Raw genomic sequence first — 15,062 nt, forward strand, 5'->3', positions numbered from 1 at the left:
ACAGTATTAGCACGAGCGGTTTTTTTCTTTTTTGGACAAAATTTAAGGAAAAGATTATAACTCAAAAGTGTTTTTTCAATTTTATTCAATGTTCATTTGATATAATTTATTTTTAGCTGTTTGAAAAAGTTATACTTGGAAAAAAAAACTGAAAATTAAAAATGCGATTTCAAATCATTAATACAAACAATCCTTCTCAAATCAAGTGGTTGTTTTGGTTAATAAAAACCAATGGAGCCACAAGGCTATTGAAAATCTATATTTTGTCCTTAATCCATAATTGTTAAGGTATATTTTTAGATATAAAAAAAATGAAAAATGCTAAAGACACAAAAAAAAAAAAAAAAAAAAAATCTACAATTTGCCCACGGTTAGTTGTGTGAGTGGTGAAAGTGTGGACTTACTATTTTATATCTATCACTCACAACCTGTCATATGACAAATTGGGACAAAAATTGTGGACTTTTTTGTGTTTCTAACATTGCTCAAAAAAATTGTAACTCAAAAGTAAAATTGAGACTTGTAACCACCATGCTGTGAGTTGTTGTCGTCGTCGTCAGTTTTGTGTGTGTGTGGATATTGATGGATTAGGTTGTGTTGTAAATTTTTGTAAAGCTTGGGTTGGGTTAGGACATTCATCGAGTTGGAAAAATGTGTAACCCACGTGATTCAACCCAACCCAACCCACAATGTTAATAGTTTAAAATTATATGTTATTACTTGGATATATTTTGGTATGTTGAAATTTTTAGTTTAGTTAGAATTGAAATATTTGGCTCAAAGCTATAAAGTTGTTATCAAATTAGGAAATGAGCTTAAATGTGTGTTTGGCATAGGCTTAAAAAACTAGTTTTTTTTACTTTTTAGCAAAAAAAAAAAAATAGTTTCAGCTGAATAAGCTGTTCCTAAATGGACATGAAAATTAAACTTTTTACCAACCCACAAATGTTAATTGTACGGCATTGAGGTACCCAGATCCATTTGGGCCTTAAATTTAGACCTAGCAGCGTGGCCCACGTCCCCAATCTCTTTCTACCTAAAACCCCAGCCCGAACCTGCACAAATTGCAGGCCCAGGTCTTGTCACCTGACCCTCGCTTGGCAAACCATTCCTGAACAATAAAGGAAGAATAACGTCCAAACACGCCATCCATAGCATGCTCGGTAGCACCTAGGGAACACTGTTGTCGGGCATGCTTGCTAGAATTGGAACCAAGTTCCAAGGCCACATTCGCCACATTCCACTCCCACTTAACCATCAACTTACAACTGATGATATTAGACCCTCAATTGCACTAACTATGACAGTAATCATGATCTCTCCACTAATCTTGAGCTATAAATATGAGAAGATGGGAAAGGGAAAAAGTTGTTGAAAGGTTCTCCAGAAAATAGAGAGTAGAGAAAAAGAGTGATTCAGGAAGAGAGACAAACAGGAGCAACTTCGTTGAGTCTCTATGCCGAGAACAACCCGAAGTAAGAAATCCTAAATCCACATTACAAATAAGTTGTGAGCCCAAGTGAGGTTAGGCCCAACAGTCTCACTTCCAGCGCGCACATTAATAGTTTAAAAATATGTTGTTACTTGGATATATATATATTTTTTGGTATGTTGAGATATTTAGTTTAGATAGAATTTTTTCTTAAAAAAAAAAAAAAAAAAAAAACTTTAGATAGAATTGGAATATTGGGCTCAAATCTATAAAAATGTTATCAATTAGGAAATGTGCTTGCCAAAGGCCTTGTAGCTGAATTGGCACCTCCCCATGTACAAAGTGCTTGGGGGTCTAGGGGGGAAAGGGTTCGAGCTGCGGGGTTAGCAGCATGTTGTAATTATTTCACAAAAAAAAATTAGGAAATGTGCTTAAATAATTAAATGAAAATTAAAGTTTTTATTATTCTTAACAAAATGATCCTAACTCAATCTCTAATGGCCTGTTTGGATGGAGGGGGGAAGGAGTGAGAGTGGAGGGGAGTAGAATAGAATTAGCTAAAAATAAACTAAATTTGTGCTAAATCTAGTATATGTTTGGATAGCAATGAAATTGTTGCATTTGCATTTCTGGCGTTTCACGCTTTTTTTTTTTTTGTTTTTTTTTTTTAATATACATTGAGAAGCGCTGGGATGTTCTGTCAGTGGGTCCGTGCATTGTGCACGAGATCCACTACTCTTTAACCAACAATTTTAAGCGGTGGACAATGCTTTTCAGTGGGTCCTATGTACTATTTATGGAACCCACAAACCTCTTTTTTCACACAAATTTTCATTAAAAATAGATTTCATGGAACTATTCACGCATTTAAAAATTATTTTGCTACAATATTTTCAGTTTTAAGCTTTTAGCAAAATAAACGGTATCCAAACACACCCCTAATCTACTCTACTCTCCCTCCCTCTCGCTCAATCCAAACGGATCATAAAAGTTAGGTTGGATTGATTTTTAGAGATATTAGATTAGATTTGAGATTACTTAATCTAAGGTAAACGAGTTGAGATGAAAAAATACCCTACACTAAATCCAACTAACTCAAACCATGCACATCTCCACATATAAGAAGCAATTGACCTCTGGTAGTTTTCATGAGTCATGACTCTTTGGGATAGATATTTTTTACTTTTAAAAAAAATTATTCTCTTATTTTCATTTCTCTCTCTTCCTTAACCAAAAACCTACATCCTTATTGCAATTGGAAATGAGAGAGACCAAGGAAAAAATCATTTCAAATCTCAAAACTAAATCACTGCATAGCCAAAAATATCATTCCTAACACCAAACTCGTCAGGAACTCAAGATCATTGCTATGAAACGGCCACACACCCCTAAGCCTTACGGCACTGCGCCTCCTTATGAGCCTCACAAGTCACAACCCATTAACATCAAGGATGAGAGTGAGAAGCTAATGAGGAAGAGACAATGAGAGACAGTTGAAAAGATAAAGTACTTTTTGCTAATATAAAGCGCTAATCAGATTTGATTAAACATTATAGCTCGCATTTAGTTTGGTCCTAGATAGTTCAATACTTGTTTTACCTTTCTGGGTTAGCTGGCAAAATTTTAGCAATCTAACAAATCAAGTCTAACAGACTCGATTTTTCTCTTTGAAATGCTGGAGACAATTTCAGTTGGAAATCGAGTGTATGATACTCAAGAGTGAAACACTTGAGTTCCAGCCATTCCCACTCTTCCTAGCATTGAAACTTGACTCCTCTTAACTCGATTCAAAGAGCAAAATCGAGTTCAAGGGACTCGATTTGTTAGATTGCTAAATAGTTTCAAAACCTTGCTAACTAATGAAATTGTTTGAAAGATTAAAAAAAAAAAAAAATTCCCTTATCCTATGTGTGGGGGCCGATTAATTAATAATTATTAAAACCATGTTAATTGGGCCTATGGCCCATCCGAGGACATAAAACTGTTCGAGGAGGCTCATATCAGGTTATAAGGGTAATTAAATGAAAAGAAGAATAGATGTCACATGAGATGAGTTCAGTATTCGTTCGAGGACAAAGCCTTCCTCGGCAATACGTGTTCGAGGACGATCTGAACGCCATATTGTTATAAACGCACTTCAAAGCTACCTTACCACTCAAGGTGGGATGTGGGACCGAGGGTTGGAAAGAGAAGGTAAACAAATATCTTTAACAACAGCTACCTCCGCATTAATTACCTCTCAACCAACTCTCTGGCCGCATTAATGTGGAGGTAATGCCTGAACAGTGATGAAGCAGCCTTACAGCTACTGGTTTAAGGTTCCAGAAGGTGATAGATGAGACAGAAAGAGATCCCCCGAACCCAACCTACACGTATGTGGTGGAGATGACATTAAGAGGGCAGTATATAACAGGAAAGAATGCATTGAGAGAGAGGATCAGAATTTAAAAACAAGGAGCACCAAGGAGAAAACCCTATGAAATAAAGAACTGAACTTGTCTCAAGGAGAAATTAATCATTATATTATTGCTAATCCATCCACCAACGTGAAATACAATCGTTTTTCTTTTGGAGTTAACCTAATTCTTTGATACCCACGCTTTACAAATTTATTGTTTGGGCCTTTAACGTACGAACCTAATACGAATTTGGGATCGTTACAATTTGAGTCCTTACACTATGCTAAAGACAAACAGCTATAGTATCTATCCCATAAATAAAAGTAAAAAGAAGTTGATGAATCAAACAAGAAGATAAAGCCAAGTACAAGCAAGCACATAATATAACTGTTGGCTGTTTTATCCTTCAAACAGTCTTAGTAACAGAAATGATCTGGACCTCAAATACATATATTTCAGAAAGCAAAAGGTTATACCTTGTGCCTCCTCAACATCATATGCAGCTCGTGCAATCTTACAAATTTACAAGTTGCAAGAGTCAATATCTTAATTTATAGAGAAGAAACTTTAATTTGTAATAGAAGCAGACAAATTTATTTCTAATGCTCCCTAAACGACCTGTAGAGGGTCTGACACATTTGATGAAAGATGCTGATCTTCAAATTTCTCATCATCCAAGCCAAAGAAGCTGCACAGTTTAAATCACATTAGCACTAGTAGAAAGAACAACACTTGAAGCTAAAATTCACACTACTATATAACAAAATGTTAAGTGCCCCTAATCATCTCCCCAGTACTTGGTTTGTAATTTGTTGTGATGAGAGCATTTTTCTAATAAACTAAGTGAAAATTGAAACAAAATGGAAGTCCCAAAACATTGTTGATAACTTTGGCCACCCCTCTGGAATGGTCTATACCAAATGTGTTTAAACAATTCAAAGTGCATTAATTTCAATGATTTTCACTATCTGGGAGGTAACCCTTTTAAATTCTGCAGCAAACCCTCTCTATGTAATCAATCCTCAAATGTGTTCCCCACTTCTATTCAACAATTGATGTCCGTGGCTAAGAAAGACAAGTCACTTACTTTAATTTCCTTTTTAAAAGTATCTGGTTATAAATGAGCCTTATAAGTAATTCTAGATTTCACATTCTTCTTTTTCTTTTACTTAAATGAATTTTGACTCCCATCCCAATCACAAAAAGAGGAGGGGGAAGGGGGGGGGGGGGGGGGGGGGCACATAGATTACTTTACCAGTTCACTGCTTCAGGGGGTACATTTCAGTGGTAAACAAAAAAAAAAAACCAATAAAATATTTGATTTAGTTCTGATGATACTCATTCCTTTGACAATTTACATAGTTGAAAAAAGTAAAAACCAAGACCTACTTAGCTACATTGTGAAGCATTAAGATATGTCAGTAGAGAAAGAAAATAATAATAAAAGGTTGATAATATTGAGGATCTCTTAATGAAGTTCCATTAATTTTAAACTTTCCATATTTAGTGTCAAACAACACATGAGAAACTTCTCTAAATAGGGGCACAATAAGGCCTTCATCTTTGTGCATGAGGCATTAGTTTAAGGACAGATTTGTATGCATGGAATATATGCACTGCAAATATGCAAAGTATGAGACCAATGAGCTATAGCTCAACTGATACTTCCTCCTATAATATTGGGATGAAGGGTGAGGTCATGAGTTTAGCACCCACTAGGTGCACGTGTAACTTACCAATGAAAAGATACGAAGTATGAGAAAACTTTCAAAAACACAGGATATGATGACCATAAACAGGTTAAATGTATATGTCATAAATCAAACATTGAAATAGTAAATTCTTACATCATACTTGTTTCAAGTAAAACATATAGTGCAATAGAATTATTACCTTCAAAGAAGAAATAGATGTAAATACCCCATACCCTACTGTTTGCTTGTTGATCCAATTAAGCAATCGATCAGCTGTCCATGCATCATCAATAACATGTATTTCATTTTTCTCTTGTTTAGGTTCCCAACCACCCGATAAAAATTTAGAAGAAGGGGCCCAAAAGAGCACAGGATAATAATCCACAGAAAACTTACCACAAAGTTTAGTGTTTATCTGGCTGCCAAAAAAGTGAAAGGAGAATGACCAACCACCAATTCAAAATAAATAGGAACAAGTGTCATGTAAGAAACCGAATAAGAGAGATGCAATAAATCAAACATAGAAAAGTGTACTGTTGGAGGTTAATCACGGTTATGGATTACTTGTCTGAAGTTCAGTTACCCTCTTTAATGGTTTGGTTACTTCATCTTCATTAGCACTGCATTGCATGAATTAAATTTCTTCCTTACCACCCCCCCCCCCTCTCTCTCTCTCTCTAATATTTGTCAACTGATATTAATGAATTTTATCCAATTGTCAAAATGACTGAGGAAAGTATCTTTCCAAAATAAAATAAAATAAAAATGACAGTTGAGAAGATGGGAGGCATTACAATAGGTAATGTTGCCAGCCCACTTCTTTCTGGTCCAGATTGCAATTTTTCCCAAGGTCCAAAATCACATTGTTTTTGTCTTTTTCTTTATGTTAGAGCATACAAACCAAATTTTAAGCTAGTGATTTTGGACCCACCATGGTTAATCAACCAGTGAATCTGTGACTACAAGTCTGGTCCATCAAGTGAGTTACATGTTCTTTGTCACACTACTCTGCCAACCATTGGCTTTGATACCACTCATTAAAGTGATGGACATGTTAGGACATCACATTCCCATGTTGGTTTATTTGAGACTTAGATATGGAGGTTCATGTACAAGCTGAACATCTCTACCTATTAACTTAAACGTTGGATACTCTTAACATAATATCAAAATCTGGCAACTTATAAATAATAATAATAATAATCAAAATATGGTTTGTTTATTCTTAGACCTGACATGCCATGCTTGTTTGCCTTTGTTTCAGCTTTGATTAGGCCATCAGGCCTGTTTGTCTTGATTTAGGTTTTGGTTGGACTAGGATTATTAAGCGTGACAGAAGCCTATTCAAGCCACAAATTTTCTTCCTCAAAAGCCCTATACTTCTAATAGACCCCGTTGAAAGTATTATAAATTTTCAGCAGGATATATTTCACCCTGTCAAAAATGTATCACTGCAGATCATCCTTAGTTGCCTATTTGATAGAAGAGCTTCAATCCATGTTCTCTAGTGTACAGTTTAGCTGTGTCTTGTGATCAGATGGTTTAGATTAAAACAACTGTAATTTGAGATAGGGTTATTCTGTTCCTTTGGTGCTTTACTAATATGAGTATGCAAAGAAGTCCAAATAACTTGCCATAACCATCATTCAATAGGCTTATCTGTTCCAAACAATTAGCAGATTTAACAGACTTTCAGACACATTAGGACAAATGAAAAGATCACACTAAAATCCAAGAAGCACAGGCAGCAAAAGTCAAAGGAGTACTATTGAATTTAAGCCAATACATGGAGAAAATAACCGATATAATTATTTGGATTGCCAACTCCACAAGTCACCCAGATCTCCACAAATAAATAAGTATGTTGTTCCACAGCTAGTCATTTCCTTAAAAATCCCAATATACGTTAACAAAGCATAGATCTAACAAAATGGTAGTAAAGTTATAAAATAATGACCAGTGGGAGAAGAATTCGACGATAGATAGCAAAGGTGGCAGGGGTGTCTCTGAGAACGGCATCAAAATTCATGACGTTTAAACTGACAGCGTAATTGTGAGGGCGGATATCAACGACCACGTTGTCGTTTTTGTTGTTGTTGTTGTTGTTTGATGATCTCACAAAGTAGCGAGGGAGATGGTGAAGAGAACGACGAGAATGATGTCAATTCTGCATCTCACAGTCCTGCTACTGCTAGAAACTTGATTCTGGTTCTGCTAAATGAGTAATCACGTCACTGGTTCAATCTTGAAATCCAGAAAATGGAGATCATTTCTTCTCTGCGCATTAACTCATCTTCAACCTTAAAAAAAAAAAAAAAAAAAAATTATAAACAACACCGAAAAGATGTTATTAGTCGACTTATTACCGTCAATAACAAGTATGGTGTCCGTCAATAACAAGTATGGTGTTCTACACAACTTAACTTTGCGCAACAATTGTTTTTTGGAAAATTAATAGACAAATCCTAAATAATGTCAAAAGGTTGTTAATTCAGTATAAAAAATAGTTTAATTTTGGTCAAGAATGGAATCTGCATAGATGATATCATTCAAAATTTCCTCGGAAACATAGCCGAGAAGCCAAGAAAGAATCATGGTATTACATCGTTTCAAAGCAAGGAAATTTGGGTCTAGACTCAAACATTTTCTAATTTTATAGAAAATTATATAGGCAATTGCTAAGTAAAGGAAATAAAAACAAAATTAATGAATGCGGTGCATGAGCTTCAATTCTAATTTTTATCCTTATAAATTTTCCCTTAAAAAATAAACTCAAATAATTTTCTTACAGGTTTTTGGTTCACGGCGAAGTCCATCAGAGAGGTTTCACAATTCGGCAAACCCAGCACCTGAATGATGGAATTACAAGTGGCACATTCATAGGCCACTTCATTGCAAAATTTACCACACTTGTCACATGAAGCATGTTCCATAGTCTTACGAGAAAGAGTGAGGGGATGTTGGATGTGTAAGTGCTTCCAAACTTGATGTTTCGGCAGTCTCGATACTCACTATTTAAGAACTCTCCAAATATACATTTGGGGTGAGCAGGAAAACTACATTCATCACAGTAATAGAACCAAAATTTTGAATCTCGTTCTTCCTCACAAATAACACAATAATATTCACCTGAATCATCTTCAACAATATATTGTAAGGTAAAAGAATGCTCGTGTTGTTTGTGCTTTACAGTGGGGGGTAGTGTAGCACATCCAAAATCTAGAGTAAATTCACATTTAGTGCAACGAAAGATTTTCGTTTCATAAATACAAGCACTACACTTCTCATCCAATGTTGTACTGGAGAGAAAGAGGGAATGCTCGTGGCCGACATGAGTAAGCTTTTCTGGTTTCATACTACATGAAACATCAAGTGAAAACCAGCATAGCTTACACTCATATGTAAAGCCATTAGTAAAAAGTTCACAAATATCACAACGAGCAAGCATAGGTCTCCTTGATTTCAAGGTGAGCTTGTGGTTGTGAAGTGGGTTTTGCTGTTCAGGGGGTAATTCTACACAGGATTTGTGTAGAAAGAAAGAACACTGAGCACATTTGTAAAATGGAGAGGAGATGGACCGTATACACCCGTCACATATTTCATAATTCTCAAGCTCTTCGGTAAGTTTCAAGTCATGCTCATGACTGAAATGTTTGATTTCTATGGGTATTTCAATTTTGTCCTTCCCCACCCTGGTTGTTGACTCAACAAGCTCCTCATCTTTTGATTCCCACTTAAATGTTAGCTCCTTACCAACCTTGTCCATGGCACAATCAAGATGGACAACATAATTGCAACTTGAGCAATAATAAATCCCATAGTTTGTGTCCAACCTTTTTACACAAAATTGACAAAGTCGATCCTCAGATTGATCAGTCTTGAGAGATTTGGTGAGGTTGAGAGGGTGCTTGTGGCGCTTATGTTTGACCATGTGTGGTAAGGAAGCACATTTGCGGTGGAACCAAATTCCACATAAGGTACATTGGCAAGGCATGTCCTCACCTTTTTTACCACAAAAATCGCAAGTGAATGAGATTGACCCCTGGAAGAGGGCCAATGGGTGGTCATGAATTTTGACTTCAAGGATGGATTGTAGCGAAGAAGCACATTTGACATCAAGGACAAATTCGCAGATGGTACAATGGTAAAAGAAATGTTTGCAAACTAAATTGCAATGATTGCATTTGTAAGTGCCCTCATAATGCTGTGTTGTTTTCTGGATAACTAAAGGGTGTTTGCCATGTATTGGGAGATGCAACTCATGGGGTAGTTTGGCGCATGAATTATGAAGAAAAAAGTTACACAGTCTTTGTCTACAACAAACGCAAGAACCCTCAATTGCTTCACCACACCCAGCGCATTTGTATCCATCTCCACTATGTTCTAATTTAAATCTTGCATAATCGGACATGAAGTTTCCAGGAAATTCATTGATCATCAGAGGATGCTCATGGAGGAAGTGTTGAAGTTCCATCTCTCTCAATTGTCTTCCTGTCAAATACACATACAACTAATTTGTTTACCAGACTTGACAGTTGTGGGTACTTTGCACTTGATTGCGGTGGGTGTTATGCTTTTATGTGAATACATATTAAATGATTATCTTAGATACTCACCTGGGAATTGAAGACTTTGAGTAAGCACAACTTTTCGTCCACTTCAATAGAACATACCCTTTAGTCACTTCTTGCACTAAAAAGGGAAGATCTTCTTCATATGAAAATAAGTTTGGATCTCTAAAATATTATCTGAAAGAAATTGCAGTAAAATTAAAGTAAAAAGGCTCTCTAACTCATCATAAATTCAAATGGCAAAATAGCAACAAAATCTTATTGCATTTCACTTTTATAATACAACACAAGCTACTTTTTTTGAAAAAAAAAAAAAGAAGAGAAAAATGAAAAAGAAGAAGAGAAGAAGCAAGACATACTCACGCTAAAATCTCCCTCAAAAAAAAAAAAAAAAAAATCTCACGCAATAACAAGAACTTGGACTTTGCTTCAAAACTTCATTGATCCGTTTGGTTGCATGAATATTAATTTATGTTGAGTAGATTTATATTTAAAGCTCCACTTCTATTTGGATTTTTTAAAATGTAATCTAGATAGCTTGATAGAGGAGTGGGAATAAATGAACAAATTAATGTGTAATGAAATAGAAAAGAAAGGAATCAAGAACTCTTCCTATCAAGCACACATACAACTAATTTGTCTACAAGACTTGAAAGTGGTGGGTCCTCTACTTTTAACTTAGCAGATGTTCTATATATGTATATAAATATTAAAGGCTTAATGAATTGTGACCTTCTAATATTTCCAACAGAAACTATTAAGGTTTAAATCCCCTTACTCCAATTATTGAATTATAACTTTTTCTAAAAAAGTATTAAAGGATTATCTTAGATACTCACCTTGAAATTGAATGCTTTTAGAAAGCACAACTTTTCGTGCACTTCAACAGAATGCACCCTTTAGTCACTCCCTGCACTAAAAGGGAAGATCATTACCAATGAAAATAAGCTTGGATCTCTTAATTAACTAAAGTAAATTGTAGTAGAATCAAAGTAAAAATGCTTCCTAAATTATCATAAATTCAAATGGAAAAAATAGCAACAAACTCTTATTGCATTTCACTTCTAAAATACAACACAAGCTATCTTTATATATATATATATATATATATAAGATACTCACACTCGAACAAGAACTCTGATTTGGCTTCAAAAGTTATTTAGTCAATTTGGTTGCATGAATTTAGGTTGCGTAGATTTATAAGCTCACCTCTATTTGGATTTTGTAAATGTAGAATCCATATAGCTTGATGGAGAGGGAAGGAATGACCAAATAAATGTATAATGAAATAGAAAGGAAGGGAATCAAATCCAAATGGTTTCTTTTTCTTTTGTAGCAGAATGATCTTTTTCTTTTTTTTTTTTGGATGTTGGGAAGAATAATATATATAACTTTATAGTCATTATAACAATAAACTTTATTATTATATGTACATTGATATGGGGGTTCATGCACAAGCTGAACATCTCCACCTATTTACTTTTCGATACTCTAACATGATATTAAAATCCTGTAACTTACCAAAAATAATAATAATAATCAAAATCAAAATCCGGTTTGTTTGTTCTTGGACTTGACTTGCCATGCTTGTTCGGCTTCGTTTCAGCTTTGGTTAGGCCATCAGGCCCGTTTGTCTTGATTTAGGTTTTGGTTGGACCAGGGGTATTAAGGAATCGAACATCGGTTGTGTTTTGGACTTGATATGGTTATAACCTAGTTGGGCCACTCCAACTGCTAGCTTAGGCGTCTAGATTGGGTGCTCTAACATTGTACTCACCTAATATTTTGATTAAGTTTAGCAGTGTCTGGTAATCAGATGGTTTAGATGAAACAACTGTAATTTGAGACAGGGTTATTCTGTTCCTTTGGTGCTTTACTGATATGAGTGTGCAAAGAAGTCCGAATAACTTGCCATAGCCATCAATCAAATAGGCTTCTCTGTTCCAAACAATCAGCAGATTTGACAGACTTTCAGACACATTAGGACAAACGAAAAGGATCACACTAAAATCCAAGAAGCACAGGCAGCAAAAGTCAAAGGAGTACTGTTGAATTTAAGCCAGTACTCGCAGAAAATAACTTAATCAGGACTTTTGAGTTTAATTAGCCTTGCACTTATAAAAGATAGTTCAGCACCCTGTAAAACAGGATCCTTTTTTGATTTATGATCCATCAACTCCATGTAATTGGGGGATCGGATTGGAGTTAATGATTAACGGATGAAATCAATCCCAATGTGGAGAAGAAAACAATAAAATACAAGAACCACATTAGTGTCGTTAATTGGATTTCTATGATTGTGTCCTTCATAAAATTCAGTAGTCATTAACTTCACATGACATACAACAATACAAATTTGTTTTAACTTCTTCAAATGCGTGTTTACAACAACAACAAAGCCTTATTCCCAAAATCATGAGGTCGGGTTGGTCAGCTATTGATCTTTAACGGACTAATTGGGGGTCATTCACATACTTTAAAAAAAAAAAAAAAGTTCATTTTCATAAGAAACCAAAAAAAAAAAAAAAAAAAAAAGTAATCACTAAGTAAGTAGCCAAACCATTTAGCTAATTGCATAAGTAGTAAACCACTTCTAAATTGCAAGACAAAAATGTATTCTCTCAAAATTCACTTAATCATCAGAATTCATTATACCATAAATCTAAATCTAAATCCAATAAATTTACCGAAGTACCAAACCTGCTAATCCATTTAGCTAGTTGCCAAAGTAGTAAACCATGTGTTAGTTGCAATCTAATATAATTAAGGCGAAAAACACATTTTGGTCCTACATTTTCAGCTGATTTCCGTTTTAGTCCCTAAGTTTTTTTTTTACCGCTTTTAGTCCCTCTCCTGAAAAACGCTTCCATTTTAGTCTCAGACGTTATATCAGAAACGGATATTGTAGACGTGGCAAACGGCAAAGTTAAATAATAATAAACTAAAGTCCACGTGGCCTAAATTAATAATAAAAAATATTTTTTAATGCCACGTCAGCATCTAAATTAAAAAAATTAATTTATTAATTTTAACTAAATAAAAAAAATTAAAAACAGAATTAAAAACTAAAAATCTTATGAATTGAGATCTAAGTGTGCCTTGAACAAGAACAACAAGAACACAAACCCAGATCCAAGAACACAAACCCAGAAATTATTTAAAAAAAAAAAAAAAAACCTAACCAAAGCCAGAAATTCCAATCTCAAAGCCAACCCACAACCACCAAAATAAAACCCACAAAAACCCATGCCAAGAAAATCAACCCACAGCCACAAACCCACTAAATACAAAACAGCTTATTAAAGTAGTTGAAGCAAACTCGTCCACACCTTTTTTTTTTTCTGTACGGAATCAAAACAGAGAGAGAGAGAGAGAGAGATCCAAAACTCTGAGATTTGAACGACGTCGTTGCAGATCCACCACCGATCAAGAACCAAAAAACAATGTCTTCGGGTTCATCATTCAGCGGTGATGAAACGGCACCGTTCTTCGGCTTCCTCGGCGCAACCGCAGCACTCGTTTTCTCTTGTAAATTTTCTCTTTAAACCTAACTAACTTTTACCATTTCTTCATTTAGATCGAATCATATATTTATTGAATTTTTTTTTTTTGTTGGTATAATGAAATTTAGATAATTCGATTATCGGATCGTTCGTTTTATGTAGCTCTTTGTGATTGCTTCGAATTGATTTTTTTTTTTTTTTTTTTTGTAGCGTTCAATTTGATTAGTTAAATTAAATTTTAGTTCGAAACAAGATCGTATGATGTTCGATTGAGTTTAATGCTTAGTTTTGATAAATCAAGCCAAATAGTGATTAGTGGGTTTGTGGCTGTGGGTTGATTTTCTTAGCCTGGGTTGTTGTGGGTTTTATTTTGGTGGTTGTGGGTTGGCTTTGAGATTGGAATTTCTGGCTTTGGTTATTTATTTTTATTTTTTAAAATAATTTCTGGGTTTGTGTTCTTGGATCTGGGTTTGTGTTCTTGTTGTTCTTGTTCAAGGCACACTTAGATCTCAATTCATAAGATTTTTAGTTTTTAATTCTGTTTTTAATTTTTTTATTTAGTTAAAATTAATAAATTAATTTTTTTAATTTAGATGCTGATGTGGCATTAAAAAATATTTTTTATTATTAATTTAGGCCATGTGGACATTAGTTTATTATTATTTAACTTTGCCGTTTGCCATGTCTGCAATATCCGTTTCTGATGTAACGGCAGAGACTAAAATGGAAGCGTTTTTCAAGAGAGGGACTAAAAGCGGTAAAAAAAAAACTTAAGGACTAAAACGAAAATCGGCTGAAAATGTAGGGACCAAAATGTGTTTTTCGCCTATAATTAAAAAAATATATATATATTTGAAAATTATCAAACAACCTATATAATTATTTGGATTGCCAATTCCACAAGTCACAAAGATATCCACAAATATAAATATTTCAGCTAAAACAACAATTCCACAGCTAGTCATTTCCTTAAAAATCCCAATATCCATTAACAAAGTATAGATCTAACAAAATGGTAGTAAAGCTATGAAATAATGACCAGTGGGCGAAGAATTCGAAGACAGCAAAGGTGGCAGGGGTGTCTCTAAGAACGGCATCGAAATTCGTGACGTTTAAATCAGCAGCGTAATCGTCAGGTCAGATATCAATGACAACGACAACGTTGTCGTTTTTGTTGTTGTTGTTGTCGTCGTCGACGATCGCATCGAAGGAGCAAGGGAGATGGTGAAGAGAACGACGAGGATGATGTCAATTCTGCATCTCAGCCCTGTTGCCGCTGGTAGATAAGAGGATAAAAGTTCCTCAAATTTTTTTGGCGCTTTGCTTCAACCTTAGAGAAAAAAAAATTATAAACAACAGCGTAAAAGATGTTATTAGTTGACTTATTACCGTTAATAACAAGTATGGTGTTCTACTCAACCTAACTTTGCGCAACATTTTATTTTTTGGCAAATCGATAGACA

At 34.7% G+C, this 15,062-nt stretch overlaps 2 protein-coding genes across 4 annotated transcripts in view; both read right to left on the minus strand.

The window, feature by feature from the left end:
- Nucleotides 1-8,340: 8,340 nt before the first annotated feature.
- On the minus strand, nucleotides 8,341-9,516 carry LOC126692595 (uncharacterized). The gene has a single exon (XM_050388264.1). It carries the CDS (start codon nucleotides 9,454-9,456, stop codon nucleotides 8,341-8,343), a length of 1,116 nt encoding a protein of 371 aa, XP_050244221.1. The 5' UTR covers nucleotides 9,457-9,516.
- A 4,934-nt stretch (nucleotides 9,517-14,450) lies between these two features.
- Nucleotides 14,451-15,062, minus strand: part of LOC126715792 (uncharacterized) — a 65,016-nt gene continuing 64,404 nt past the window's right edge. For 2 of the 3 annotated variants that reach the window (XM_050416662.1, XM_050416654.1), the window contains exon 7: nucleotides 14,451-14,929. In XM_050416662.1, the coding sequence (XP_050272619.1) occupies nucleotides 14,861-14,929 (69 nt within the window). In that variant the 3' untranslated portion in view covers nucleotides 14,451-14,860. Of the gene's footprint in view, nucleotides 15,020-15,062 lie in introns of all 3 variants that reach the window. The other variant, XR_007651937.1, reaches the window with a different exon arrangement.

Source organism: Quercus robur, chromosome 1 (genome assembly GCF_932294415.1).
Source record: "Quercus robur chromosome 1, dhQueRobu3.1, whole genome shotgun sequence".
NCBI lineage: Eukaryota > Viridiplantae > Streptophyta > Magnoliopsida > Fagales > Fagaceae > Quercus > Quercus robur.